The following is a 27,996-nucleotide window of genomic DNA, read 5'->3' on the forward strand; positions in this document are numbered from 1 at the left end:
GATGTGGGGTTTGGCCTCTCTACGCAGGTTCAGGAGCCCCTATCACAGTAGCGTGTTCAATGACCTCGCTAGCGAGTTCTCGATGGCACGGATATTCATCTGATGATATGAAAGGACGCGAAGTCCGATCAGTCTGCCACCATAGTCACCTGCGTGTGGCACGGTCTCACCATCTCGGAGTCTAGGACTAGAAGTCTCCGTGACGAAGGCACTCAGACATTTGACTCATCCAAACGGGCGACATCACTACTACGGCGCGATGGTGTCGGTAGCTGGCGCGGAATCAGCTGACCTGGTGGTCGTCGGAGCTGGTAAGAGTCTTCGAGCTACGAGGCAAGCGTTCAATGTATGGACGTTGACTGATCTGGTGCGCTGCAAACAGGATGGAATGGTCTCTGTGCAGCAAAGACATACCGCCAAGTTCACCCCAAGGCCAACCTGATCATCTTAGACTCCCAGCCTACGGTCGGAGGCGTATGGCAGAGCATCGTCTCTACCCGGGCCTCAAGACCAACAATATGCGTGGCAACTACGAATATGGTGATTTCAGCTTTGACGACGCTGGCCTCGATGTCAAGCAGGGCGCGCATATCCTAGGCCATGAAGTACATCAGTATCTACGCAAGTACGCCGAAAATTTCGACATCTATGATCAAATCCGATTCGAAGTTGAGGTCATCACCGCTGAGCATTTATCCGAAGGTCGCGGTTGGCTGCTCAGCACGCGTACAGTTGGCGGTCATGATCCAGAGAAGCAGGTCCTGGCGCGAAAGCTGATCGTCGCAACTGGTTTGACGTCAGATGCCTTCGTTCCCGATCTCGCTGGCAGTCAGACACGAGGAGCTCCATCAATCATCCACGTCAAAGACTTTCAGGCGCACTCCAGAGAGCTTTTCAACAGAACCAAGCGGGCTAGCGTGCTAGGAGGCACCAAATCGGCCTGGGACGTATGCTACGCCTTCGCATCCTCAGGTACCCCAGTCGACTGGGTCATCCGTAAATCTGGCCACGGACCCGTCTGGATGTCGCCAGCCTTTGCCAACAAGAAGAAGGGCGTGTTGATGGAGCACCTCGTACATACGCGTCTTTCCAGCTTTTTCAGTCCTTGCGTCTGGGGCGAGGAAGACAGCTACTCATGGATTCGCAGATTCTTGCACAACACGCGCCTCGGGCGATGGTGCGTGCGAAGATTCTGGCAGTACAGGCAGAGCAGTCTGGTACGCACTAACGCGTACGATGAACACGAAGAGGTTGGCAAGCTCAAGCCTTGGGTGGATATGTTCTGGATCGCGGGATCCTTGAGTATTCTTAACTATCAGACCAACTTCTTCGACCTTGTCCGGGACGGCATGATCAGAGTCCACATTGCAGACATCTCAGCTCTCGAGGAGAATCGAATCCGCCTCTCAAATGGAACAGTCGTGCCATCAGATACCCTGATCTGCTCGACTGGCTGGCGCCACCGTCCAGCAATACAATTCTTGCCAGATGGCATCGACTCTGTGATCGGCATTCCTCACGCAGGCCTCAACGCCGACACCAGCCTTGTAACAAGAGCAGATGCCGAGCTGATGAAGAGGTTTCCAGCCCTCAGGAACCAGCCGCGCCTCAACCCGCACTATGCACCGATGGAGGGCGCCAGACCCAGCGAGTCGCTAGCAGAGCCCTACCGCCTATATCGCTTCGTGATCCCACCCGCACTCTACAATGAGCGAACTCTTGCATTCGCTGGGATTGTCCAGTCCATAAGCACAGTCTACATTGCCATGGCACAAGGCCTATGGATCACGGCGTACTTCGACGGGCATGACTCAACAGCGCTCGCAAAGTGCAAAGATGAGAAAGAGCGGGAGGAGAAGATCACCTGGCAAACGATGCTGCACACTCAGTACGGAAAGTGGAGGTGCCCAGGTGGGTATGGGTCTCGCTTTCCAGATTTTGTATATGATGGCATGCCATATCTAGATCTGTTGCTTCGAGATTTGGGCTTAAAGAATAAGCGAAAGGGCGGGGCTTGGAGTGAGCTGTCGAAGCCGTACTTGACATCGGATTATGCCGCGATTGTCGATGAGTGGAAGGCGAAGGCCGCGAGGGGATATAAGACGTTCTAGCGGGTTCGATCATCTATAGCGGAAGCTAACAAGCAGACCGCTCTGTTGCGACGCTTTTGAAAGAGGACATAGGTAGCTGGAGTCAAGGTCGTCAGAGCTACAGAGAGTCTTGCAAAAAATACCTGCAATGCACTACATGCACATTACTACTGCTTTCGTTGGCCTACCTAGGCTGGCATACCCATCCCACCATTAATCTCCACCACACTCCCATTCACGTATCGACTCTGCTCACTGAACAAAAAGGCAACCACATCAGCCACCTCCTCTGCTGTCCCCAATCTCCCCAACCCAATGGTCGCAGCAGTCGCATCTACCCTCTCTTTTCCTTCCCTCACAGAGTTATTGGTCGGTGTATTGATCGGCCCGGGACAAATGACATTGACACGAATCCCTCGCCGACCAGTCTCCAATGCCAGACATTTCGACATGCCAATCACTGCATACTTAGTAGCACAATACACTCCCAAGCCCTCAGTTGGGTGTAAACCCAATACCGACGAAACGTTGACGAACGAGCCTCCGCTTTTCATATGCGGTAAGCAGGCTCGCGTCATGGTGAACATGCTCTTGAGGTTTGTATCGACCATTTTGTGCCAGTAGTCATCGGATATCTGGCTGATCTCAAGAGTCGTTGGGTTGATGCCGGCGCAGTTGAAGACGTGAGTGATGCTACCGAGTTCGGCCATGACGTCCTTGACGAACTGTTCGATATCCGTGGTCGAACAAACGTCGAGGCGGCGAGTCAGATGCTTCTGGTTGTCGTTGCTGGCTTGAGCGCATTGCTGCAGAGTGAGGGCAAGGCTTTTCTCGTTGATGTCAGCCAACGCCAGAACCGCTCCTTCCTTGGCTAATCTGATTGACGTGGCTTTCCCAATGCCGCTACTTGCGCCAGTGACGATGATAACTTGCTCTTTCAACGTCGACATTGCTCTTCAAACAGTTCGACTGGATACGTGAGAACGACATGGGCGACATTGTGCGATTCATACTATGCATAGTCACTGCTTTTAAGAAGTGGTCGGATTCTTCAACGCCAAGTGTGGAAGCTCACATGTGGTGACCTACCGCTTGGATGTCCCCAAATCCGGCGCCGTGCACCTGGGCGGGCCTCATACCATTCTGGGTCATGCACGCTGCACGATGCTCTGTCGACCTCAGGAAGTAGCGAGAGAAATGCCGTACGTACCTACCCAGACTAACGTTGCTGATTGGTGGCAAGGAAGTCACGATCGGCCAGCATCATTTAAGCGTTTCGGCCAACAGGCTTGGCAAGCTGGCCGAAGGCAACAACGGCTATCTCGTTGAACTCTCCGTGCACCACAACCTCTACGCTTCGGTTACCAGGTGCCAAGGGTAGTCTCGTCGGCTGCTATCTAGAACAGAGTCAAGGTGCTCTAGCGCTGCGATGCTCTCGGTGAGATGGGATTCCGGAAGCTGCCGCATGGTCAGATGGCTGACTCTGGTAGCGGCGAAGGCAGTCGCTCCAAGTCGCCACTGACTGCCTCACAGACGCTTACATGGCGCGTCGGGACTCCCTGGAAGCAGATAGCTTCCGTAGAGCAGGCACACCTACAGACCTCCTGATGCGCCCGTCGACAGCACAGCTCGAGGCTTTGAGACCTGTTCGATCACCTTGATTTACGCGGCCATGAACGGACCGCCCGTGAGACGAGGCTAGCCTTCACGGCCGCTGTTTCGCGTTCTCAGGTCGTGCACTATTTGAACGACTGTCGAAACAGCGTTCGTTCTTCCCGCGAAGATGATAACACTGGTCTAGATTCGAGGCGATGGATCTGCCTCGACTTGGCCGATCAGGGCATCTATCATTTCGCTATGTTCACTATCTCTGTATGATGGCTACGGGTGAGTGCCGAGGCTTGCATTTTACTACTTTGAGGTAAGAGTCTGATGCCCGCCCTAAGTTGGCTTGAAACATAAGAAGCAGCTGTGCTCATTAGTAGCACGCCGCTGTATTCATCGTACTTGAGTTCGGTTTCCATTGCTCAGACCAGAGAGTGGCTACCATGGCTTCCAAAAATCTCAGCCACAGTGTGCAGAGGGAGCGTCCGAACGAGGCTGCTGAGGACACTGCCGTTGGCGATGTCAACGTTGCGCCTCGTCCACCGACGCCGATCACGACCGACGCGACAAGCAGTCGCCAAAGTATCACCAAGAACAAGTTCGATAACCATGGGTCCATGACAGACAAGGAAGCCTTCACCTCTGCAGAAGTCTGTACGACTGCTGCGTCTCAAGACTACAACGATAGTGTTTCCCAGGGCCGCTGGAAGACTTTCGTAGCTACGCATCGCTCGAAGACAAGCCTGATCGTCCAAGTATTCGTCTGGCTCGTGTTCACGGCGTAAGTGATGGTCCTTCCCTGTCATTGCTTTCAATCTACTAATAGCATACTTCCAGATGGTGGATTACAGGCCTCGTCTTGCATCGACACGATTACGGGTGGTTGATCCCGTTTCTACTCTACCTTTGTATCACGCTGCGAATTATTTTCAACTTCGTTCCAATCAGCGTTGTAATGCGTCCAGTCCGCTGGATATACAACAACACAGCAGTCAAAGTCTATGAACAGATTCCTCCTAAATACCGTGAGTGGCTTGCGGCACTAGGCACTCTTGCAATAGTCTGCATCGGCGCCTTCGTGCCCGCCGAGTCATTGGACAATACACGCGCCAACCGAGCAATATCAATCGCTGGTCTGATCATCTTCATCGGCATTTTATACGCCTCATCGAACAATCGCAGCAGGATTCCTTGGCACACTGTCATTGGCGGAGAACTCTGTCAGTTCATCATCGCTGTGTTTGTCCTCAAGACCACAGCTGGGTATGATATCTTCAATTTCATATCCTTTCTGGCACGCGCCTTCTTGGGCTATGCTGGGGATGGCTTGGCATTTCTCACGGACGAGGATGCGCTCACCCTAGGTTGGTTCATCACTGGAGTCCTTCCAGCTATCATCTTCTTCATCGCCGTCACGCAGTGTTTATACCACCTCAAAATACTGCAGTGGCTGGTCATCAAGTTCGCCAGCTTTTTCTTCTGGACCTTGAGGGTATCAGGAGCCGAAGCTGTTGTGGCTGCAGCGTCACCTTTCCTGGGCCAGGGCGAATCAGCCATCCTCATCAGACCATACATTCCATACCTGACCAAGGCCGAGATCCATCAAATTATGTGCTCTGGCTTTGCGACTATCGCAGGATCGGTCTTGGCTGGGTACATCTCGCTTGGTCTAAATCCTCAAGTGTTAGTGTCTTCTTGCATCATGTCAATCCCGGCTTCGTTGGCAGTGTCGAAACTCAGATATCCGGAGACGGAGGACACGCTCACATCGGGCCATGTATCGATTCCGGAGGACGAGGAAGAGAAGTCCGCCAATGTCCTGCACGCCTTCACAAAGGGCAGCTGGCTCGGCATCAAGATCGGAGGTGCGATTGTCGCTGTGCTACTCTCCATTGTTGCACTGGTTGCGCTCGTCAATGGCTTGTTAGGCTGGTGGGGCAAGTAAGTCTCCCCAAATCAGTCTCCTTCTGTGCGGACTCCTGCAGAGACTAACATACCTCCTCACCAGGTACTTGAACATCACCCAGGACGGCGAACCATACCTTTCCCTCCAACTCCTGCTAGGCTACATCTGCTACCCAATCGCTTTCCTCATCGGCATTCCCCGCGCAGACCTCCGCCAAGTTGGGGAATTGATTGGCATCAAAGTCATCACCAACGAATATGTCGCGTTCAAAGCGCTTACAACTGAGGCGCGATATTTGGCGATGAGTCCGAGGAGTCAGACTATTGCTACTTATGCGCTCTGTGGTGAGTTGATCCTAAGATCCGCAAAGTCTCAGGCCTAGGCATACTTACAATCGCCATAGGATTTGGGAACATCGGCTCCCTGGGGGTGCAGATTGGTGTCCTCTCTCAACTCGCGCCTGGCAGAATCGCAGATGTGTCCCGTGTAGCTGTATCAGCGCTTTTTTCTGGCATCCTATCGACACTGACTTCCGCGTCGATCGCCGGCATGCTTCTCACAAATCAGATATAGAACATTTCGCGCATGTTGGGTGACGGAGCAGTAGAATGTGCGCGCCTTTGTGGAATGGCATGCTTTCTACTGCTTGTTGTCAATTGAAAGGAGGTGATTCGATATTTTAGTATACAAACTGTGTTAGTTGACCGTCTTGAGCGAATTTGGATGCCACCAGAGCATTTTTCGCAGAGTCAGATACCAAAAAGGTCTCTCATGCCAAGACACTTATGACCAAGTTGGGATTCTCTCCATTGACTAGAAGCTTCCAATTTTCCCCATTGCTTGCAGGTTATATATCGATAGCATCAAATCGTCCTTCGCAATCGACCACAGGGTGTGGAAAACAAGCCTTCCCGTCCGCTCAGGCAATTTAAGCCACACGCCGAACGGTTAGTAGTTAAGTGGGTGACCATTAGCGAATCCCGTTTGTTGATTGTTTTTGATTTTTTTTGGGCAGGTGTCCATCTTCACTGTCGTAGGGGAGCTCTCTATGACTCTCGTGGGTGTATCTGCAGTACATAAAGCTAGGAGAATAGCGATGGGATAGTAAGATGCCCGGGGCATAACGAGAGGGCCGGTATCTCGCGTGCTTTTTTCTTGCTCTTACAGTGTGAAAGATCATCGATACTTCTCGCTCCTACCCCTCCGCCGGCACCAAGCAGTCAGTGATAGCTGTGATCTTCCACCCCTCCCCTTGTCCTTCTCCTCCCTCCTCCCCACCCACCGCAAATTTATGCAGAACAACACAATTCCACCCCCTCATCACGACCCTCCCCTCAACACTAATCTGACTCATCGCAAGCACAACACCCATCTTTCCCCACACCCTAACATCCCACGGCTCCACAAATACCTCCTCTAGATCTGCTGTATGTCTCCCAGTGTCCTCAATATGCGTAGTTGAAGGCCGCGACTCGAACTTGCCGGCGTGAGAGGTCAGGCTGTGGGCGTCCGGGTGGATTGTTGAGAGCATTTGGGGGATGTTTTTGGCGTGGAGGGCCGTGAGGAGTGTGTTGACTACAGTGCGGATGCTGGCGAGGTCGGATTGTGAGGGGGTGGTTGGGGGTTGCATTGTGCGGGTATAAGTGGTGATATGATGTGTAGCGAGGTTTTGGACGACGGGTGGTGACGATTCTGGTCGAGTTCAGGGGTGCGACTCTTTTGTTATTTGAACCTGGTGCTTATATTCAGCACAACAAGCTGGACGATCGCGGCTCACTTCACGGGAAGCCGTGGTAATCACGCCGCTAGACGCCAGCCAGTGTGACGGGAGCATTGTCATAAGTGTTCCATTTCAGGACTTTGTCTTGCAGAAGCATCTTCTGTTCGTGAGGCGACTTCAATGATCGGTACCTCCTACACCTTAGCCATCACGATCCTTCGGCTACAATCAAGGTCTCCTTCCAGCGAGTGCATAGTTCTGATGCGAAACGCAGCTGTCTGAGTCATCCTGTACCCGCCATCTGTCTTGCCTTGCCACGGACGAAAAGTTTTGCCGAGCACAAACAATTCAGAAACAAATATCCAAAGAGTCAGCTTTCCATCCTGAATCTATATTGTATCCGCAGTGAGCCGCAGTGATTCGCAAGGGTCGAGGTGCGACTCATGTGGATCTGTGGGAGGCTGCTGCACATCATCGCAATATTGTCGGCCTTCGCAATCCCTCAAGACTTTGTAGACCGCTTTATGGACAGATCCATCTTCGCAGAAACTTCCAGACCGGTGTGCTCACGTTGTTTCCGCGCTGGTTCAGGCGTCTTGAATAGCTTGTCAGGCTCGTCGTGTGCGCTTAGTAGGCTGCTGTTGCTGCTGACCTGAAGGCGCCTGCCTCCCCTGCTTGTTGCTGATGAGGGGAGAATTATTGGCAGAGTGATTTGAAGCCGCAGCAGCAGACTCTGGTGTCGCAACCTCTGACGACGCTATCGATGCGGACTCGACTCGACCGCGGTCTTCGACTTCAAGGTTGTTAGAGCTGTTATTGTTGTTCGGTTCGTGATTCGTGATATTAGGCACATTAGTGAACATGTCGTCGTAGTCGTTGAAGGCTGGTGCGGCGACATTGTTATCAGTGGCATTCAGGTCAAAGTTTGAGCCGTTGAGTCCGTCGAAATAATCATGATCGGCGTTTAAAAAGTCGTCGACGTTCCAAGGAGCAGGAGGTAGATTCGTATCATCGTGTATGCCAGGAATGCTGCCAGATGGTGACAGGGGTTGGAGGAGATTCGTCAAATTCTGAACGGCTTTGTCCTGCTCAGCCTGCATCTTAGCCAATGAGTCGTAAGTTGCCTTCGAATCAGCAAGCTGCCGATCGAAATTTGTCGGATATGCTGGAGGTGTGGCATTGATCAGCGCATTGTCCCCGTTGGACGAATTTCCACCAGTGTTGTGTATCAGACGCAGCATATCAGCACGCTGGTTTGCGTTGAGAGGGTTGTTGCCGCCAGAGTTCTGCAAATCCGATATCATGTTTGAGAAATCGGCATTTGTACTAGGCGTGGAGTTGCGCGCATTAGAATCATTGATAACATTCATGATATCATGTTGCTGCTGCATTTGAGTGGGTGTATCGCCGGGATCAAAAAGCTCTTCCACTGTTGCTTGGGGCGTCTGGTGAGGTTGAGAAGGCCGTCGGCTCGGTCTGGGTGGGTAAGGACTATTGGCGGTGGACGGAGACATGGTCGAGGCACGACCCTGTTGAGTACCATCGGTAAGTAGTAGGGGTGCTCTTCTGAAAGGTTTCGCGGGTGAATTGCTGTCAGGCGCCAGATTGTCGAAAGTGTAGTCGCCCACGTCAACGACTGTGCCGGAAGGCTGCTCGTTGGGGATAGCGCCAGCTCCAGCGAACAAATTCTGGATACCTGGCATGTCTTCGTGGCCTTGCAACGACCGATTGTAGACTGTTGCAAGAAACGTGAGGATGGCGTTGATGGAGTTTTCATGCCGGCTATGATAATCCTGGTAGGTGTTGGCTTGTTTCACCAGATTCTGGTGGTCTGCGCGGAGTCTGGCCATCACATGCTGAATCTGGTTCTGCTGTTGCTTGATGGTTCGTAGTTCCCGTTGTATAGTCGAGAATTGTTCCGAAGACAAACTGCTGTCTCCTTGACCGAGGGTCAATTGCGGTCTCGGACGAATCCGAGTGTCCGAGACAGGCAGATCATCCACATATTCGTCGATGTCCTCTTCAACCTGATCAACATCTGCTTTCCTGCCCTTCTTGCCTGTTGTGGTCTTGGGCTTCTGGATCAAGTACAGTAGATCTGGATGGCCGCGACGAAAATATGGGTTTGAATACTCGCTTGGTGTCTTGTTCTTTCTCTCGCTTGCTCTCATAGAATTGTCCGACAATCCGACCTTCTTGTGGAAGCCATACATATTCTGTAGCGGTTAGCATTGATCAGCTCTGATGAGACACGACTCACCAATTGTCGCACAAATGATGCATAGTTGTTGTGCTTGAACAGCTCTGGGATGAGGGTCTTTGCGAATTCATCCTCATCTAGGACAATGAACGAATTGCCGTCATCCGACCACCGGATGAGACTCGTGTTGTGATTGTTCTCGAGGAAATTGCTTAACTTCTGCACAAACGGTGGAATTTGTTTCTTCTTGGCCTTTGATTCTGCCTTCGCGATCTGGGCTTTTCGCTCGAGACTCTGGACGTCGTCTGACCATGCATCTCTTTCATCAGGCCATTGGTTCCCAGCATTTTCGTATTTTGGTGCGGGAGTGATTGATTGATTCGCAGGCCGTCGGGCCAGTTGATTCGAGGTATTCGAAGAGTATGCAGCGCGGTTGTCGGCGTAGGCTCCGCTGTTGTCGTATGACTGAGGAGCGGCGCCATTGCCCCACTGCAAGAATTGATCATCCGAGAGACCCTGCCCGGCGAGCGGCGCATATGAACTGCTTGGCTGTTGTTGCTGAGGGACTTGCTGCGTATAGCCCACAGGATTCGCGCCTGGCGCAGGCCGCTTTCTCGAATAGCCTGACATGGCTGCAAAAGTCGGCGCAACAGGAACTTGTCGGAACTAGGCAGCGCTGCCCGGACCAATGCGCGATGGTCCCTATCGCCAGGACTAGGGAGTGTTCTTGACTCCAAATGTTTCGAGGTCGCTGCTCAAGCGAGCCTTTGTGTGTACCGGGATGTGATCATGAGTGAAGATGAGCGGTGTTGAGTGGGCTGTAAGTTGATTGAGGTAGAGAGAAGTGCGATTAAGCTGGGCAATATTTGCAAGAAGAGAGTGTTTCTTTCATTGGTTGCTAACTGTACAAATGGCAAGAAACATGGTATGTACAACCCAAGTTATTGCCAATGTGAAGATGTAGTGGTTGTGCAAGACTGCTTAAAGATTGCGGCCAGCAATGACATCGTTCCGACCCCACGACTTCCGCCAAGCCTGCCAGGCCCAAATGATTCGTCTCCGCTGCCTGCATTGGCACGTATGTTACTCATCATGTCTCCTGAGCTGACCGATGCGGCTCTTGAATCCCATCATAAGGGCATCGCAAGCTCGCTGATTCGATTCAGAGGCATCCGTCAGGGCCTTGATGGCACGCCAGTCTTCGACCATTGTCTCTGGGTTGGTTGTGCCGTTGAGAATGGTCACCTTGCCCAAGCCGAGCACGAGACAATACAGCGCCGCCTGAGGACTGATGCTAAAGGCATCGCTAAGTTGTCTTACTTCAAGTGATCGCAGCAGACCTGGATTCGCTGCCAACGTCCAGAAGGCTTCGTAGATTATGCCCCTCTCCTCGCAGAACTTGCGTAAACCGATATCGTATTTAGTGTCAGCATAGAACCTGTTCTGCACTGCCACAGGCTTGATGTTGCTGCGCTCGTACAACTCCACTGTGTAGATAGATTAGCTTTGCTTCGAAAGATGATCATCAAATGGAGGATGGCAAGAAAGAGGGCGGCAGTCATGTGTCGGGAGGCCTTTGTGCTTTCCTCCAGGCAAACATTCTTGTTATCGCTCGATTTCCGGTGCAAGCCTCCCAGGTTACTTACTGAGCGTGAACAGGTTGCAATTGGAGATCCCGAGATTTCGTATCTCTCCTGGGACGAATTGTTCAAGAGTCTGCCAGACCTCGAGGGTCTCAGCCATCGTGGGCATCGGGGAATGGAGGACCAAGGTATCGATGTACGGCTCTTTCTCGTCATCATGCTCACAGACGTCGGCGAAGTTGAAGTTACGCAGCGACGACATGACGGAGGCACTGACTTGTTCTGCTAGAGGCAACTGGGCATCGTATGGCATCGCCTTTGGGTCCTGGCCATGGATTGAGGTGAATTTGGTCTGGAGGTAGAGATCTTTCCTTCGAATAATTTTATCTTTGATAGCTCGGCTGATGCCGGCAGCTACGAGATCCTCCGATAGTGTTTTGGCTGTGCTGCCGTGTCGATTGCCGTACTGATGCTGTTAGCATGCAAGATTTGCTTGACCGAGGAAAGTTTAGGTAAGCCCTGGAGGAAGACGAATGCATGGAACGCTGGTACGCTGGTTCCTGTGCCACCGCCGCTCCGGGATAGACCTACAAGCCTTTCGACAGAGCCTCGTACACGAGACGCTCAGTCGCTTCCTTCTTCCATGCTGTTCCGTAGATGAATGGCGGAAGCTTGACGACTGACTTCATATGAGGTGATTGAATCATAAGCTTTTCGAGTATGGCAGCCATATCTCGCAAGCAAGCATGTCAGAGCAGCAGGACTCACACCGATGCCATGAGAAGTGCGTCTTCAAGTGTCCCTCCAGCAACTCGTTTGATGATGGATGGAGTATCAATTGAAGCTACTACTCAGTGCTGCTTCGGAAGTTGTTCATGCAGTGTTGTTGTCCAATGGTCTTGGCAGAATATTATGACTTAGCTTGTGCGACGTCCTTCTCCTTACCGGACGCGTATCCGCTCCAAGGTCATTAGCATCTGCGTGGTTGCCTACGAACGGAGCGTAGGTGACGCACGAAAATTCATTTGGCTACGAAACGATTGTGGTTGTAAATGTCAGGGAATCCAGATTGTTTTGTACGAACTGGATCGGAATTCGGCAGGGGGCAGAATTTCATGATAGGCGGGCCGGGATGGCCCTTGCGCACCAAACAAGCTCCCTTCGCATGGCAGCATGGGTCCCGCCCCGGCCAACAGCTCCGTCCCGCCGCCACTCTTTGTTGTGTTGCCTCATTCTTCAAGCATAGGCCACCTCGGCCATCAACAAGTCATGAACTCACATTATTGTACACAACCTATGAAGATTCGGGGGGCCATCTCGCAGCACCGCACTTTTGGGCCCAGGGTATATCTCTGGGATCTGTGTCACACGATCAGGAAGGGTCATCTGCAGATGATTGGAGCTCAGCAGACCTCCCCGAATGCATGCAGGTGTAGGTCTTTATCGTCCGGTTGGTTGTCGTAGTCTGAAGTCGCTGCAAGGTGAGGCGTCATCTGCCATAACAACTTGTATATTGCACTTGGTGCGTCCTGTCTTCGGCGGACTGCCCTCTACGTGTCTCGAACGTAACAGACCATGCTGTCAATAGGGATCATGATATTCCAGCAGTGTCGGAGACCCGAGAATGGATGTCTGTTCAGTGTTCAGGGGCCCGATGTACAAGTTCGTGGTGGCGGCCAGGGAGGACCTCCCCTGGGCCCGCCAGCACATCATCATACAGAACATTGGTGAAGAAGCCTTGTTTCGAAGATCATCTAGAAGGGTATGGTCCCACAAATCCATCACACCCCAAGAGCTGGCAGGCCAATACAAGGTGAAGATAGCGAAATTATGGTAGAAAGTGTGAGGTACTATGAAATTGGCCATCCACCCAAAGGTGCCCCGAGTTCATGGGCTAGTCTGCATGTTCTCAGCTAGCGCATTTTCTCCCCTTACTCTGTGCTCAGCGCCGTAGAAGTCGCATCCTGGATTATTTTCCTTCCTTCACCAGAATTCCTTAGACCTGCAATATTCATCTTCGACTTGCTCAAAACACGAGGCTCTGCCATCCTCTATTGCACCGATCGTCTCTCCGCGGTAGAACGATCGTGCCCGCTCTCGATACTGGTCTCGAGGGGGTACGCCAGTTTACACTGCAGCTATCTCTCATCTTTACGCACTAGATTACCTGCCGAAAACGCCTTTCCGAGCACCATCACCCGTAATGAACCACTGATATTCTGCCTCACCGACCACGTTGCAACACGCGAGAAGCGAACATCATCACAAGCAAGACTCGAGCCGAGTCACACGATAGCTACGAACAGCAATCCACCGTTTGAGCGACCAGCCCACGACCTACCGCCGCCGCAACTCTGGCGCTCAAAATGACAACGTTCAGCAATGTTGGCGAACCTGCCTACGACGACTTCAATCGCTCGCCGAGAGGATTCCGTCAGCCGCCTCCCGTCCAACGCCAGCCAGGCAGACAAGACGGATTCTCGACGATGCATGGACCATTTGGGCTGGATCACAACATGCCTGCCAATCGCTTCGGTAGAGGCGATCCGTTTGGCAACAGCTTTCAACAGCCGGCGGGAAACAATATGTCTCATTTTCCCTATGATCTGAATGCTGCTCAGACCTGGAACTCGCCCGCGCCTCCTATGCCTTCGCTAAGCAACGGTATGGGGCCCATGGGCCAGAACGGCGACTTCGGTCCTGCTCGAAGCGTCAAGCCCAGTCGCGGTCGCACCGCTATCAACCAGGTATGTGAGAGTGAGAGGGAAGCGGGACTTTGGTCTAATTGCATAGCAGATCTGGTACGATCAGGCACAAGGTCCTCAACAGCAGCCTCCATCTATCAATGCACCCCGCATCCACCCTGGCCGAATGGATGATGACGATGATGAGCTCATTCCAACAGCTATAGTGATCAAGAACATTCCTTTTGCTGTCAAGAAAGAGCAGCTTGTCAATCTGATGGTCGAGATGAATTTGCCTCTGCCCTATGCCTTCAACTATCATTTCGATAACGGTGTGTTCCGCGGCTTGGCTTTTGCCAATTTCACATCGCCGCAGGAGACCGAAGCCGTCATCAATGCGCTGAACCACATGGAACTCAGCGGACGCAAACTGCGGGTCGAGTACAAGAAAATGCTACCCTTGGCCGAGCGCGAACGTATAGAGCGCGAAAAGCGTGAGCGCCGTGGGCAGCTGGAAGAGCAACATCGTCCTCTTCCGCAAACACAGCTCTCGAATCAGCTTTCTCTCAACTCTCTTGGACCAGTGCGCAACACTCCTTCGCCTATGTCGTCCAGATCAGCTGTCGCGCAGAAGCCAGGTAAGTCGGGCAGAGCGATCATTCTATCCGTAGCTGACGATCATGCAGACGTTGATATGAACGATCCTCGTACCCTGGAACTCTATTCCGAGCTTTTCATGTTCCAGCGGGACACTTCTCGCGAGATCCTCATCTTCCCGACCACTCTCGACCCCCAGGAGCGCCGCACTGTCCATACCCTTGCCCACAATATGGGCCTGCAGCATGGCAGCAGAGGCACTGGCGAGCAGCGTCAAGTCCACATTTTCCGCGTCGCTTCTGGCAATAATGTCAGCCCTCCTGCATTGTCGGGCGCGTTTGCTTCCAGCGAAGGTCTGCGCCAGACTCTGGGACGTTCGTCAACAGGTGACATTGCTCATGATCGTTATGAGGGTGTCCCGAATTACAACAACAATAGCAACGTTCTCCGAGGCCAGTCTTCTGTCGGTCTGCTTGACGTCGATGGTGGGTATGGTCGCAATGCTGACAACAATCTGCGTAACGCCAAGAGCTTTGCTGATCTGCGGACCTGGAGTCCATCACCTGGCCAAAATTCTGTGAACTTCCCATCGGCTCTTCAAGATAACGGTGCGCGACTCCAGCGCCAGCAACAAGCTATCAACGACGCCACCAACGGCTCTAGCACCCCCAGCTTAACTCAGAACGAGCACCAGTCTCGTGCCCCTGCCGACGCGTCATTCCTCATTTCTGGGATGACCACCATGAACATTAGCAACGGCGCGAATACTAGTCCACGCCGTCAGCGCAGCCTCTTCGGCGCCAGCGACTGGAACGATGCCTCCAACTACCAACCCGCTGGACCGATTGGCAGCAAACGCGCTGTCAGCATGGGACCCAACAACCAGGAGCTAGGTCCATCCCGCCAACCTCGTGGACCGGCCTCCAACACCGTCGGCTTCCGACGACTTAACGGACGTGGTGATAGCGACGAGTTGCGTAAAGCTACGTCTGCTATCGCCGAATGAACAGGATACCCCCTTCAATACTGGAAACGCCACCAACAGTATTCTTACGAATCGCACGATTCACGATGATAACGAAATGCGGAACAGGAAAAGTTAGACGCATGGGAACAGTCTCGCGGCTGTTTGTATTGGACTAGTCGACTATTTCGAAAGACCGTTTGATTGCGACGAGACCATACGACCAACCCAAAATTCCAAGACGGACGCAGAGATCTAGGGTAAGGTGATTTCCTTCTTCAGCTAGGCTAGTGCCTACGATTTTGCCACGCTGTGGCTCCATGTACATTTGAGAGACGACCATGCATCCGGAACGGTGAACACGATGGACGGGTAGTGAACGATTTGTTTGTCATGAATACGGAGGTAGCTGGTGCATATGAAGGGCGAGAAAGGAAGCATATGTCTGGTCACTCACTGCATTACTGCTAGAAGCAGGATATCCCCCAACCGACCTACGCAAACTAATAGTAGACATTAGTCGTCTGCGAGCTGCTTAATTGATGATCATTGTTGTTGCATGTTGAATTTCCTGCTGCATACTGCCTACTTTCTTGTCATCCTGTGACTTCTGGCTACACTACACTGGCAAGCCTGAAGCTCCTGCGCCTGCAAAGTGACCTCAAGGCTGCCAAGCCCGGTATTCTAGCCGCATGTAACTCCTCTCCAACATCAACGCGGTCTGAACTCCTCTGTCACACGCTTGGTTCGTAGTATGGTGTGCCTAGCGGTATGAAATCCAAATCATCGTATTCGAACTCAAGTGGACCGCCCGTGCGAATGCCCTGCGGTGTATACCAATGCGGATGCGCTACAAACGCCACGACACTGACTCTGACGCCATACCGAAGATCCTGCGTTCCAAGAGCATAGCCATCAGTTCCCACCAGCGAGATCAGGTCTGGCACAGTGCACAACACCTCCCCTCGTTTCCTGTCCGGCTTCGACGCCGCCTCGCCGGGCTCAACAAGTTCAGCGTAGAGATATTCGTTCTGGAATGGCAGTACCATCTCCCGCTTTTCCGCGCTGAGCACCTCGTCGCCGTACTCCTGCTCGTCTTCCGAGAGAGGTTTGAGGCGGACGCTGCCTTCGGTGTAGCCGCCAGCGGAGACGTAGCGGTGGACATGCACGATCTTGCCGGTGTACAGCACTCGTCCGGAGGGGTTGGCTTCGACCTGTATGGAATTTGTCAGCGGCTTACGAGATTGGCAGAATCACGATCAGGAAAACTTACAATTGCCTTCATGATGCTGGTATTTTGCTGCTTTGCAAGGTACACAGCCCGACCGATGTACCATGCCAGCGAGGTTGTGCCGAGAGTACCGACCTGTTTTGTCTGTTTGACAGTCAACGGTGGAATGACCATTTGACTGAAAAGACCGATCTCCTGACCAGCTTTGCGGTGGATCTTCTCGAGCTTCCGGATGTCCTGACATTTGTTGACCGTGACGACATTGCCCATGCCATCACTTTGGGTGCATGGCGTGGCCGGAAGGTCATAGAGATATGGAGTAAGCAAATACAGGCGAGGGTATGCTCGTCCCATGAAGTCACCATCGATTGCTGGCACACCATAGTGGAGACCTGTGAGCATAGGCCGGATGCCATTCATACCGCCTATCTCGATTGCAGCTTGCGCGGCCATCTTCAGTCCGGGATGGCACTGCAACAATGCGTCTGTGGCGTCGATCGCCTCCGTCCCGCTGGGAAGTCTCTCTGTTGTGACCGTTGGCGCACCGTACGAGATGCTGCCCATAATGTATTCATCTTCAGGCAAGGTATTGACATCCACAATGCACAGGCGCTGACCGTTTTTGAGAGCAGCCCGCCCAGCCATATAGCACATATAACCCGGCCCGCCACCACCACACGCCAGGATACTACATCCAGTTGCCAGAAACTCCAGATCGACTTCCGAGACCCACCATTTGCCGCCCTTGTCGACTTCCGGGCTGTACTTGGTAAGATCAACCAGTGCGGAAGGACTAACGATGAAATCCTTGGGGTCTTTCTCGACGTCACGCTTCATTCGTTTACCGCGTACGAAAGTATCTGCTGCTTGATCCTCGGGTGCGATCTTGAGTTGGTCGATCAGAACACTTTTCCTGCTGAGCGCCCCTGCTGCGCGCGCCACAATCCGATTAGCTCGCATCTGTACGTACTGCAGAGGCATATTGTCCAACTCAATGATCTCCACTGTTTCCGGATCGGCGCCTGCGTCTACTGCAAGCTGTTTGGCCTCCTCACAAACTGAGTTGACGACCTCTTCTTCGTCCTGGTTCTCGAGGACTTTGATCACATCGACACTGCCGGAGACTTTAGCAATAGCTGCTCCTACGGCATTGGCACAGTCGTGGAATTGTGGTCGAATGAGTTCACACACGCCATCGAGCTCGTCCATATTGACGATGCTGCCCCCGCCAACCACGATGACAACTGCTGGATCTGCACTCAGCTTCATGATGTCGATTGCGTTCTCCAGAATCTTCTTCATGGCTACCCGAGCGGCTGCTATGGTCGACTGGGGAATGTGCTGCACTTTGCTGATGTCCCCAATTTCTGCCTTGCCTGCTGCGACCACAACATCTGCTTGGGTGTTTAGCGAAGTACTCTACCTGGCTGTTCGCAAATCGGCGGACGTACCTGTTGCGGTCAAGGTGTTCCCACCAAAGACAAGCCCCTCCTGTAGCAACCGATGTCCAACTGACTCTGGCCCAACTTTCGTCTTCGAGTCTGTCACCTCTACCAGTGTGCCTCCACCCAGGCCAACCGATACGACTTCCGGCATAGAGAACGAGCTCCGCACACCACCAATATCGACCCACGTACCAGCTTGTCGAGGGAATCCCGACGGCAGCAGCGCACAGACGTCAGTAGTTGTGCCACCGATGTCTGCGACTATCACAGGAGCTTTTGGCATCTTTCCCTTTGCGGTGTCGAACCCGGCAAGGTAGGCCGCTCCAGTCATTGAGTTCGTCGGTCCACTTGAGAATGTGCGAATCGGGCACCTTTCAGCTGTATCCGCATCAATTATTGTGCCGTCATTCTGTGTGAGAAATAGCGGGCAGGTGAGTCCCAACTCCTGCATGGCCAACTTGAAGCCTCGGATCGTTGACCGAGCGAACTTGAGGATGGAAGTGTTGAGAATCGTGGCATTTTCCCGCTCCAGGAAACCGAGCTGTCCAATGTCTCGCGAACAGACTACGTCCGCGTCTGGAATCTCTTCTTTGACGATGTTCCGCACCTTAACTTCTTGCTTACCTTCTGTATCGAGGGGCGAGAAGATGCCAATGATTGCGATGTCGTTGATCCATTTCCCTCTGATTGTCTGGCACTCCCGTCGGATCTGCTCCTCATCCAGAGGCATGATTTCCCTCGTGTCAAACTCCAGACCACCATCTAGATACGACACATGTCCGTTCATGAGCCGGGAAAGAATGGGCGGAAAGTCCAGAAAAGCTGGATTCTCCTGGCTGTAGGGACCACATATCCTCATCACCGCCACCCGTCGCAAACTTGAGTCATCTGCCTGTACGACTGCGTTGATGAAGTGGGTTGTGCCGATCATCACGGCGGCAATACTCGATAGTGACACGTTGCATTGTGATAGAGCGCCCTGGATGGCTTTGGCGATGCCCTCGGTCACGTCTGGTGTCGTTGGTGTCTTAAAGGCACTCCTTATACCCCTGTTTGGTAGGTCTGACTCGCCGGTGTGTATGATCACGGCGTCGGTGTTGGTTCCGCCGACATCGACGCCGATTCTGAATACTTTTTGGACCGTCATATTATTGGTATTGGTGTTGCTTTGGGGTGTGGGCGAACCTTAGAAGTGGTGTTGACCATTACACGTTCTGTTGTGGGAGGTGATACCTACTAGACCGGTCCTGGGGGCGGAACAGCTGCTTCATTCAGCCTACCTTGAATCATGAACTCGAGAGGCAGCGTCCCCGAGCAAAGGGTTGCGTGCTCAGTATCTGAACCTTTCTCGGGAAGGACTCTGTTTTGACTTTACACTTTGATTTTGATAGCGCTGAGTGCGTTTCTCCAACTACGACTGCAGGGTCGCCTCCTTATTCATTCTGAATGACAGCGACAGAATCACCAGATATCAACTACCAAGAAATCGCGTTGCTCAATGCATTGCCTGCCCACGCAACACTCTCAGGGTACCGATAGCGACCTCTGTCTCACTGTAGCGGCAGTAAGCCGACGCGTCGTTATCTTGCTATGGGTTCGAGTTCATGGATGAATGGGTCGGCGAGACATTCCTGACCCAGAATCGACCTTGATCTGCCGAGAAATGATAGACTTTGACCGAAGCCTATCATCCCACACCATGTATCCCACGCAACGCATGATGGGAAGAGGAAGGATCAACTATGCTGCGGTCAACTTTCGGAAAGGTCAAAGACTCAAAGATCTTCTTGATAGAGATTCCATTGTCGCCAGTCGGCGAAGCATGCTTTCCCCGGATTTCCAACGACCGGCCCTGCATTGATACGGAAGAGCTCCTTTATCGACAACAGCCATGTGGCAGAACTTTGATAGTCTATCGCAGACCTGGAGAGTCTCGACTCGATGTTCCACGTGGATCTATCTGCTTGCGTGACCGACCGTCTGCAGTTAAGTATCGCGTGAGCGACTCCGCTCTCTGTGATAGTTGAGTAACGCCAGACAGAAGGATACATCCTTCGTTCATTCAGGGTCACAGCACCACAGAGTCCTCCACGTATCCTTTGCAGCACAGACAAGATGCCGTCTACGACATTGGTAAGAAGAGCTCTTAGGAAGATTTCTCTTCCCGAGGAGCAAGAGTCGAACAGATGGTCCAACGAAGACATCCGTCCAGTGCCACCCGAGCGGCAGCGATGGGGCTGGCTACAGTTCGTCGAGCTGTGGTTTTGCATAAATCTCAACATGTCCAGCTACCAGACAGGTGCTGCTCTTCTCGCCAGCGGGCTCACCTTTTGGCAAGCCATTCTGGTCATCGTGTTCGGTAATGCCATGGCCACCGGCTTCGCTGTGCTCAACTCTGTCTCTGGCGCGCAGTCTCATCTGGGCTTCCCAATCGTAAGCTTTAGTACTCTGGCTTGTGGCCGATTGGGATCAACTAACACAACGCCAGGTATCGCGCTCGGTATGGGGGATGTACGGCGCATACTTTCCGGTGCTGAACCGCATCCTCACGTCAGTCGTCTGGTATGGCGTGCAAGCTGTCATTGGTGGCAACATGATCTGGATCTGCCTGCGCTCCATCTGGATGGATATTGACGAGAGAATCCCCAATACACTCCCGGCAAATATCGGTATCACCTCCTCAAAATTCGTAGGCTACGTCCTCTTCAACATACTGTGTGCCATTTTCATCTGGTTTCGACCTCAACAACTCCGCCCATACTTCCACTTCGCCTCGGTTCTAGTCTTCCTTACCCTCTTCATCTTCCTCGGCTGGGCAGTCGGTACAAGCCAGGGCTACGGCTCAGTCTTTGATTCCAAGTCCACCATGGCATCCGAGGAGTTGGCCTGGAAAATGGTCGCAGGCATGATGAGCGTCATCGGCTCCATCTCCTCCGGCATCCTCAACCAGAACGACTTCACCCGTTTCGCCAAGAAGCCCTCGCACGTCACATGGTCACAAGCCGGCTCCTTCATGACCAGCTCCTGCACCGTCGCCATCATCGGTGTCGTCTGCACGGCCGCCACCCAGCAACAGTACGGCGACGGAACTCCACTCTGGAACCCCGCTGACCTCTTCGCCAAAATCCAAGACACGCACGGCTCGCGCGGCCGCGCCGCCGCTTTCTTCCTCGGCATCGTCTTTATCTTCTCACAGCTCTCCATCAACGTTGTCGGTAATGTCCTCGCCGGTGGTCTCGACGTCGCTTCCGTCTTCCCCAAGTACATCAACCTCCGTAGGGGTGCCTACATCCTCGCCATCCTCTCCGTCGCCCCTAACCCTTGGCAGCAACTCGCCTACCCTGGCACCTTTCTATCCGTGCTGTCCGCCTATGCTGTCTTTTTGGGCCCGATGATCGGCCTGCTATGCGTTCACTTCTGGATCATCCAGCACCGCAGCTTCAATGTCCCGGACTTGTACGAGGGCTCCAGCAGAAGTTTGTACTGGTATAAGTGGGGCACAAATTGGCGCACGGTAGTGGCATGGACGCTTGCGATTATCCCGTCTATGCCTGGCTTCGTGGGCAGTGTCAACAAGAATGTGCAGCTTGGGTCGGGCGCAAATCGGGTCTTCAGTTTGAGCTTCTTGCTGGGGTTCACTTTGGGTGAGTCTTCCTATACCGTTTCTCGCTGAGGCGAGATGTACTAACGTTGTCGCTCCTAGCCGCAATTTTCGCATACCTCTTCAATTGGATCTGGCCGTACCCATATCCCACCCACACAATCCTGCTAGATGGCTCGGATGCGTCGAGAACGGGCGAAGACGCGGACGGTGCTGAGAAGGGCCTGCCCCATGTTACGGCAACGGAGACGGGATCCAATTCCGTATCGGATATGGAGGAAGTGCATCATGATGTCCATGGTGACGATCAGAAACGCGTGGAGGGCGCTTTTGCAAAGGTTTAGACCCAGCAAGCCTGGCTCCCGGATCGCGATAATGCAGGGCTCCGTGGAATAGGCTGAACAGCTCTCCCTCTCTTTCATAGGGAGCAGATTCGACACCACCTAGTGTGTTGTTCACAATTATACGATTAATCATATCTCGGTACATGTCCGCAACTAGTTCAGTACGTCGTGCTTCGCTTCTATATTTCATAGGATCGAGCGGGCGGAACCAAAGTTTCAGGCGTTATCGTGCAGTTCGAAAAGCTGGCTTCTTACTCAGCCCGAGAACTCTCAGACTTTTGCTTGCAACTCTTTGCCCAGCTCATTTTCGACGAACCAGCGCAGCTCCGCCCGCGACCGTTCCCTGCACCGCGCATTTCTTCGAATGTTCGCAATGATATAACCTGCCGGCTTCACCAACTCCGCACCACTACGAGCAGCGAAGAACTGCTCGATGTCCTCAGCAAGAGCCGTGTCTGCGAAATGGCTCAGACTCGCCTCAAGGAACCACGCGCGAACCGTGCCATTCTCGTTCAGTCGTTGCGAAACCCGGTCCCAATGTCGCTTGATGTACTCCCACTGAAGTCTTCGGCAATTGCGATTCTTGCCCAGGGATCCGCCGAGGATGTGTAGATGTTGGAGGTCGATGATGCTGTCGTCGCAGAAGGCCAGGTCAAGAAGTCGCGTGGCGAGGTCTGGATGCGTGGTGGCAGCAAGGGCTGTGAGCAGGTCTTCTTGTATCTCTATTGACTGCTCGGCGTCGAAGGAGTCGAGGATACGGGCGAATACAGACGGGTCCGGCCCGTTCACAGATGCAGATAAAATGGCTGAGCGGAGGTGAGGTTTAAGCTCCTTCAACGAAGGGGCATCCCGGAACATCGTCCGCGCTTGGCTGAGTAGCTCGGTGTCGGACGCCAGAACAGCCAGACGATACACATTCTTCTCCATTTCATCTTTCTTGTAGGATGATCGCGGATCGGAGTCTTTGGATAGTTGCTCGTGGTGGGACTGCATGGAGCGCAACAGTACACCGGTGAAGTGTTGCAGCAATTGGCTTGATGCAACCTCATCTGAGAATATGTTGTGGAGATTTTCCAGTGCTCGAGTGATTGACAGCCAGAGATAGACGTCTGTATGATTTTTGAGACGCAAAATGAGTTCGAGGAGATCACCAGCGCTCTTCTTACCTACCAACACCAGAGTGCTCATATCTGCCACCAAGCCGGCCAAGTCTGCTGAGGATAATCCAGGTTGGTGCCTGAGTATAGAAAGCAGAGCTTCACTGTCGTATGCCACGGTATAGCTGCCGCTATGACCTTTGTTAACGATAGAAAGAATTGTCTCTGGCATTTCAAGTTGTTCATTACCGACGAGCATCAGTTCGTCGCCATCAGGACGGCAGCGGCCCAATGGCGTATTCCACTGGTTTGAGCAGGACTGGAAGCCTGCGAACTTCCCCCGGCCTTCGCTTTCGGACAAGGCGAGCATGCTAGTCTGCCTCAGAAACGTGCTTTCCGCCTCAGAAGAAACTGTCACAACAGGGAATGACGGAGAATATATCCAGCTGTGCATCAACAATCCAACATCCTGGCCTGCAGACATACTCATTGCGCGCCATAGATCCTGTGAGCTAGCATTGTCGTATGAGTTCTCTCTGAGATAGCTAGAAAGTCCGGTGAGAAAGGTTTTCTGACCAATGTGATCGACGAGCATGCGGATAGTAGAGCTTCCCTTGAAATATGAGATATTGTCAAACATCTGAAGGGCGTCTTCCTCAGTGCTAACTTCCGATTTAATGGCATGAGTGGTGGGTAGCTGTCGATCTTGAGTGTATCATCAACTGTTTCTGCAACATATTGGCTCCAGATGTCCCACTCTGGAAAGAGCTCATCGACCGCCATGTATCCGGCCCAAGTTGCGAAACCCTCATTCAGCCATAATTCTGACCAGTCGTTCATCGTGACCAGGTTGCCGAACCACTGATGACCTAGCTCGTGCGCTATCACATAGGCTGCTTTCGACTTGACACGGTGCGAGGATGCGCTAGAGTCAAAAAGGATCTTTGTAGGTCTGAGGATGTCAGTCAAATTGAAGTCTGAAGAGCGGCAAGAATTGATGACTGGACGAGAACTCACTTATACGTGATGAGACCCCAATTCTCCATCGCCCCACACACAAATTCGGGCACGACCAGATGGTCACACTTGGGAAGAGGATAGTCAATTTTGAAAAGCTTCTTGTACAGATCCAGGACTTTACAGGCGACATCGAGTGCGAAGTGGGCCGAGCGAAGCATACCGATAGGAGTGTAGACACGAACGGTGACTGGGCTACCACCATGATGCTGCTCCGTCTTTGATTCGATGTATTCAAGATCTCCTATGGCCCAGGCGAGGAGGTACGTACTCATTTTAGGGCTGCGCTCGAATAGCACGCGTTGCAGCGTATGATCCGAAGGCACGTTGGTGACTGTCTTCACAGGCATATTGCTGAGAGCCGTAAAGTAAGTGGGGACCTCCAATTGTAGGTCAAAAGTTGCTTTGAAGTTTGGTTCATCGAAACATGGGAAAGCAGTGCGTGCGTAGCATGGCTCAAATTGAGTGGTGAGTAGGAAGACATCGTCGCCGTCCTCGCTCTTATACTTGGCTCTGAAGAAGCCGCTCATGCCATTGCCGATATCGCCTTCGTACTCGATGTTGATCTGCACGGGGCCTGGTTGCAGAGTTTGGGACAAATCGTAGACGGCGACATCTGGGCTATCATGGCCCTCAGAAGTAGCCTCACAGCCACCTTTAACATGTCAGTCACTGCACATGGCATCTTTGGGACGTACTGACGTATGACTGTGTCCGACTGGATGCAGCAGACGTGAGATACTGCGAGTCCAGAAGCATGGAAGCGTATCTGATTGGTGGCTTTGGCCACTGCTGTGATCGTCACTGAGCCCTTGAACCGCCATATAGGAGCATATCTGATCGAAGAAATGCATAATTGATAATGGATCGGCCTGATCGAGCCATCTCGAGCTGAGGAAGTGCTCATTCCTTTCAGAGGGTTGATTGTTCCGTTCGTTCAACAGTGCATAGCCACCTGCCAATCATTTGCGTGTTGGTTGCTCTTCCCCTTGCTGACGAGGCTGACCTTCTCGCAAAAATAGTCAATCACCCGGTTACTGGTTCACTCTTGCCTGTCGACATCCACTGAATCACGTGTCGTTCTGTATCTCGAGTTTGCGCCCACCAAATTGTTGGAGCTGCCATCTTCAGCAGAGATTCGTACCTATCACTCTCAATCAAGGTAGCTATCTAGCTCTGCCTTCCGATGAAACTGCATACTCAATCTCCGCTGCTCAGAGTTGGCAGGCATGCCGACTGACGAGACAAGGACGAGAGGTTGATTTGAGGTGTGGGAAGGCGTCGCCGAGGAACGAGGCCGCCGATAAGGGCGGGCAAAGTCAAAAGTGGGATTCGACGCCACCCGTCATTTGTATCAGACCTCCACCTTTCTTCGGCGACAACTTCTTGTCAACGATGATGAGGACCCTTTGCCCAGCTTGCATAACACATACCGGCATGGACTTGATGGCGGAGTGGCAATGGCCAACACGAAAACACGTGCATCGAAGCCGCGTAGTAGGACATTCAGTGGCTGTTTAACATGTCGTAAACGGAAAGTGAAGTGTAGCCTGGAACGGCCATCCTGCTCAAATTGTGTACGTCTTCGTCTTGAATGTGAAGGCTATGACGGGGGACTATCCTGGTTGCCGAACTACACACCAGGCACAGAGAAGGAGGATGAGAAGCATAATGGCAAATGGCGAACGCGGTCAGAGATGTTTTCTGGTAAGTCGGCAGCCTCTACGCCAAACGCCTTCTCATCTTTACATGGCTCATACTCAAGACCATCAATATTGACGCAGTGCGAGCAGATCAGATGAGAGAGCTCGAGGCGACAAAGTTGATGTGCCACTTGACAGAAAACTCTTCTGGTGCAGATGTAAATGACTTACTGGATCAGCTTGAACAGGCGGCGGAAGAGGAGCAATTTCTTAGGGCCGGCAATGACCGCCAGTTCACTATCGGTCCATACTCTGTCTTCTCGACGATCAAGGCACCAAAGATCACTGTCGCTGAGCTTGACCCTAATGATGTGGTTGGTGACGACCAAGATCCGCCTACAACACCGACACCCTTCGCGACTCTGAATCCATATTCGGATCCGTACACTTTTCACACTGGTCTAAGCCAATATGGGACCGATAGTTCTCAGGGAGCCTTACTCTACGATGACAGCGACTTCTTCATCGGACACGAGACGTTTGACTTCAGCATCGACCCAGCAGTAAATTTACCACTCTCGTCACACTCGCCAAAGCAGGTCAATCCACACAATCAAGCACTCTCAACTCCGTTCAACTTCAATGGGGAGCAGGAACAGCAGACAGAAATTGAACTGGATCCATGGACCAGCCCTCAGTTGTGTTCCTCGCCCTCTAGCTCGCCTTATCTCCCGTCGAATGTCAGGTTCCTTCTCAATCACTATGCTACGCATGTTATCGATTCGCTCACCAGTGTTCCCCTTCCGAAAGAGCGATCGCCATGGCGTGGTCTCCATTTGTCCTGCGCAATGACCGCCTACGGAGAAATGGATGTCCTCGGTACATCCAGTCTCGCCAGAGTCTCGTTGCTATACAGCCTCTTATCGCTGACTTGTTCCCATCTGAGCTCTATGTATCATTCAGACGAAGCAAGCACTACAGTTAAGGACTCAGGTTCCTTTCGACAGGCGATGGAATCAGCTCAGCACTGGTCGGGACAGGCGCAGAAGTTCCGCAACATTGGTCGCGTTGCGTTTCGAAAGCACTTAGAATCCATTGACGCTTCCCACAAACCCAAGTACAAGGAGTCTCTCATGGCTGCTATGAGTCTGGTCTGCGTTGGCATTATGAGTGGTGATGTTTGGGATTCGCGATTCTACATCTTGCAGTGTGAGAACATCATCAGGAAGTTGGGTGGGAACAAAACCCGGTTTTCGAAGAAGGCCCTGCAGTTACATCGGATCTTTGCCTTTATCTCCATATTGGAGAGAACAACATTCTTCCAAACGGAGACCGAGTATGGCGAGCTTCTCGAAGATAACGAGTGCATCACAAGTGAGGCTGGTAGGATCAACTGCGCGACCAGTGCCCAGCAGGACCTTGTGGTCAATCTGTCCAGAGATAACGAGTCTCGACTTACAGTACACGAATTGAAGCTTGATATCGCTCGGGATGCCGGTTTCGAGACCTTCTCGGGCATTCCTGGCACTTTATTCGACATGCTAGCAACGACAAACACCCTGATCGAGAAGATTGGAGCCAGGGCTCTGCGTGGAACAAATCAATACTCGATTCCTATCGACTTGTTGGATGAGGTGGCCCAGCTGGAACACACGATCTGCAACTACGAAACGGAGTCGGCGTCCTCATGCCGAAGGTTAGACTTTCTTCAGTCCTCTACTGCTTTAGCATACCTCGACACGGATGAAGCTGCGGCAGACTCGAGCAGTGTGATGGCATTCAGCATGCGCAATGCAATATACAACGCCTTGCTGGTTTACTTCTTTCGAGAGATTCGCAACACTAACGCCAAGATTCTCCAGCACTACGTCAAGAAGGTGATCGTATGCCTCGAAACCCACCAAAAAGTCAAGTCACGGCACTATTCATCGAACCGGATTGGGTTGGTGGTGTGGCCGAGTTTCATCGTTGCATGCGAAGCGCTGAGTGCTGATTTGCGGAGTCGCGCCATCGCTTGTATTGGGCATGCTGTCGAGGCGGGCTTTAAGAACGGGGAGATAGCCCAGACTGTGGTTCGAGAGGTTTGGAGACAGCGCGACGCCGGAGATGCGAACGTCTCGTGGCGCGAGATTGTGCGGAGATCGGGCGTGTTTATGTTGTTGACTTGAAGCAGGCCTCGAAAGAGACGCTGACCTGAGCACAAGTCGAGCATATGTCAGATCACTCGGCGTCACTGCTAAAGGCAGGTTAGATATCCCTCAATAAACCT

The 27,996-nt window shown here is 52.6% G+C and overlaps 11 protein-coding genes across 11 annotated transcripts; 5 read left to right on the forward strand and 6 right to left on the reverse strand.

The window, feature by feature from the left end:
• Positions 1-383: 383 nt before the first annotated feature.
• On the forward strand, positions 384-2,111 carry AB675_11927 (uncharacterized protein; the record flags this gene model as incomplete). The annotated part of the gene is made up of 1 exon (XM_018140816.1): positions 384-2,111. One exon carries the CDS (start codon positions 384-386, stop codon positions 2,109-2,111), a length of 1,728 nt encoding a protein of 575 aa, XP_017994979.1.
• A 167-nt stretch (positions 2,112-2,278) lies between these two features.
• On the reverse strand, positions 2,279-3,040 carry AB675_11928 (3-oxoacyl-[acyl-carrier-protein] FabG; the record flags this gene model as incomplete). The annotated part of the gene is made up of 1 exon (XM_018140817.1): positions 2,279-3,040. One exon carries the CDS (start codon positions 3,038-3,040, stop codon positions 2,279-2,281), a length of 762 nt encoding a protein of 253 aa, XP_017994947.1.
• A 1,098-nt stretch (positions 3,041-4,138) lies between these two features.
• On the forward strand, positions 4,139-6,174 carry AB675_11929 (Solute carrier family 28 member 3; the record flags this gene model as incomplete). The annotated part of the gene is made up of 4 exons (XM_018140818.1): positions 4,139-4,476; positions 4,533-5,636; positions 5,704-5,945; positions 6,005-6,174. The coding sequence occupies 4 exons, from the start codon at positions 4,139-4,141 to the stop codon at positions 6,172-6,174; spliced, it is 1,854 nt and encodes a 617-aa protein (XP_017994987.1).
• A 622-nt stretch (positions 6,175-6,796) lies between these two features.
• On the reverse strand, positions 6,797-7,231 carry AB675_11930 (uncharacterized protein; the record flags this gene model as incomplete). Its single annotated transcript, XM_018140819.1, has 1 exon — positions 6,797-7,231. One exon carries the CDS (start codon positions 7,229-7,231, stop codon positions 6,797-6,799), a length of 435 nt encoding a protein of 144 aa, XP_017994967.1.
• A 698-nt stretch (positions 7,232-7,929) lies between these two features.
• Positions 7,930-10,151, reverse strand: AB675_11931 (Heat shock factor protein; the record flags this gene model as incomplete). The annotated part of the gene is made up of 2 exons (XM_018140820.1): positions 7,930-9,537; positions 9,582-10,151. 2 exons carry the CDS (start codon positions 10,149-10,151, stop codon positions 7,930-7,932), a joined length of 2,178 nt encoding a protein of 725 aa, XP_017994960.1.
• Positions 10,152-10,604: 453 nt separating this feature from the next.
• On the reverse strand, positions 10,605-11,835 carry AB675_11932 (uncharacterized protein; the record flags this gene model as incomplete). Its single annotated transcript, XM_018140821.1, has 3 exons — positions 10,605-11,008; positions 11,168-11,550; positions 11,696-11,835. The coding sequence occupies 3 exons, from the start codon at positions 11,833-11,835 to the stop codon at positions 10,605-10,607; spliced, it is 927 nt and encodes a 308-aa protein (XP_017994951.1).
• Positions 11,836-13,470: 1,635 nt separating this feature from the next.
• Positions 13,471-15,391, forward strand: AB675_11933 (RNA-binding post-transcriptional regulator cip2; the record flags this gene model as incomplete). Its single annotated transcript, XM_018140822.1, has 3 exons — positions 13,471-13,851; positions 13,901-14,426; positions 14,475-15,391. The coding sequence occupies 3 exons, from the start codon at positions 13,471-13,473 to the stop codon at positions 15,389-15,391; spliced, it is 1,824 nt and encodes a 607-aa protein (XP_017994943.1).
• Positions 15,392-16,083: 692 nt separating this feature from the next.
• On the reverse strand, positions 16,084-19,172 carry AB675_11934 (Hydantoin utilization protein A; the record flags this gene model as incomplete). The annotated part of the gene is made up of 3 exons (XM_018140823.1): positions 16,084-16,563; positions 16,623-17,974; positions 18,032-19,172. 3 exons carry the CDS (start codon positions 19,170-19,172, stop codon positions 16,084-16,086), a joined length of 2,973 nt encoding a protein of 990 aa, XP_017994934.1.
• A 968-nt stretch (positions 19,173-20,140) lies between these two features.
• AB675_11935 (Uridine permease) lies at positions 20,141-21,970 on the forward strand (the record flags this gene model as incomplete). The annotated part of the gene is made up of 3 exons (XM_018140824.1): positions 20,141-20,458; positions 20,514-21,669; positions 21,729-21,970. 3 exons carry the CDS (start codon positions 20,141-20,143, stop codon positions 21,968-21,970), a joined length of 1,716 nt encoding a protein of 571 aa, XP_017994925.1.
• Positions 21,971-22,240: 270 nt separating this feature from the next.
• AB675_11936 (Aminopeptidase M1-A) lies at positions 22,241-24,843 on the reverse strand (the record flags this gene model as incomplete). Its single annotated transcript, XM_018140825.1, has 4 exons — positions 22,241-23,612; positions 23,735-24,019; positions 24,085-24,739; positions 24,783-24,843. The coding sequence occupies 4 exons, from the start codon at positions 24,841-24,843 to the stop codon at positions 22,241-22,243; spliced, it is 2,373 nt and encodes a 790-aa protein (XP_017994984.1).
• Positions 24,844-25,755: 912 nt separating this feature from the next.
• On the forward strand, positions 25,756-27,895 carry AB675_11937 (Arginine metabolism regulation protein II; the record flags this gene model as incomplete). The annotated part of the gene is made up of 3 exons (XM_018140826.1): positions 25,756-25,791; positions 25,850-26,606; positions 26,691-27,895. 3 exons carry the CDS (start codon positions 25,756-25,758, stop codon positions 27,893-27,895), a joined length of 1,998 nt encoding a protein of 665 aa, XP_017994977.1.
• Positions 27,896-27,996: the final 101 nt, after the last annotated feature.

Source organism: Cyphellophora attinorum (assembly GCF_001299255.1).
Source record: "Cyphellophora attinorum strain CBS 131958 chromosome Unknown Contig46, whole genome shotgun sequence".
Taxonomy (NCBI): Eukaryota; Fungi; Ascomycota; class Eurotiomycetes; order Chaetothyriales; family Cyphellophoraceae; genus Cyphellophora; species Cyphellophora attinorum.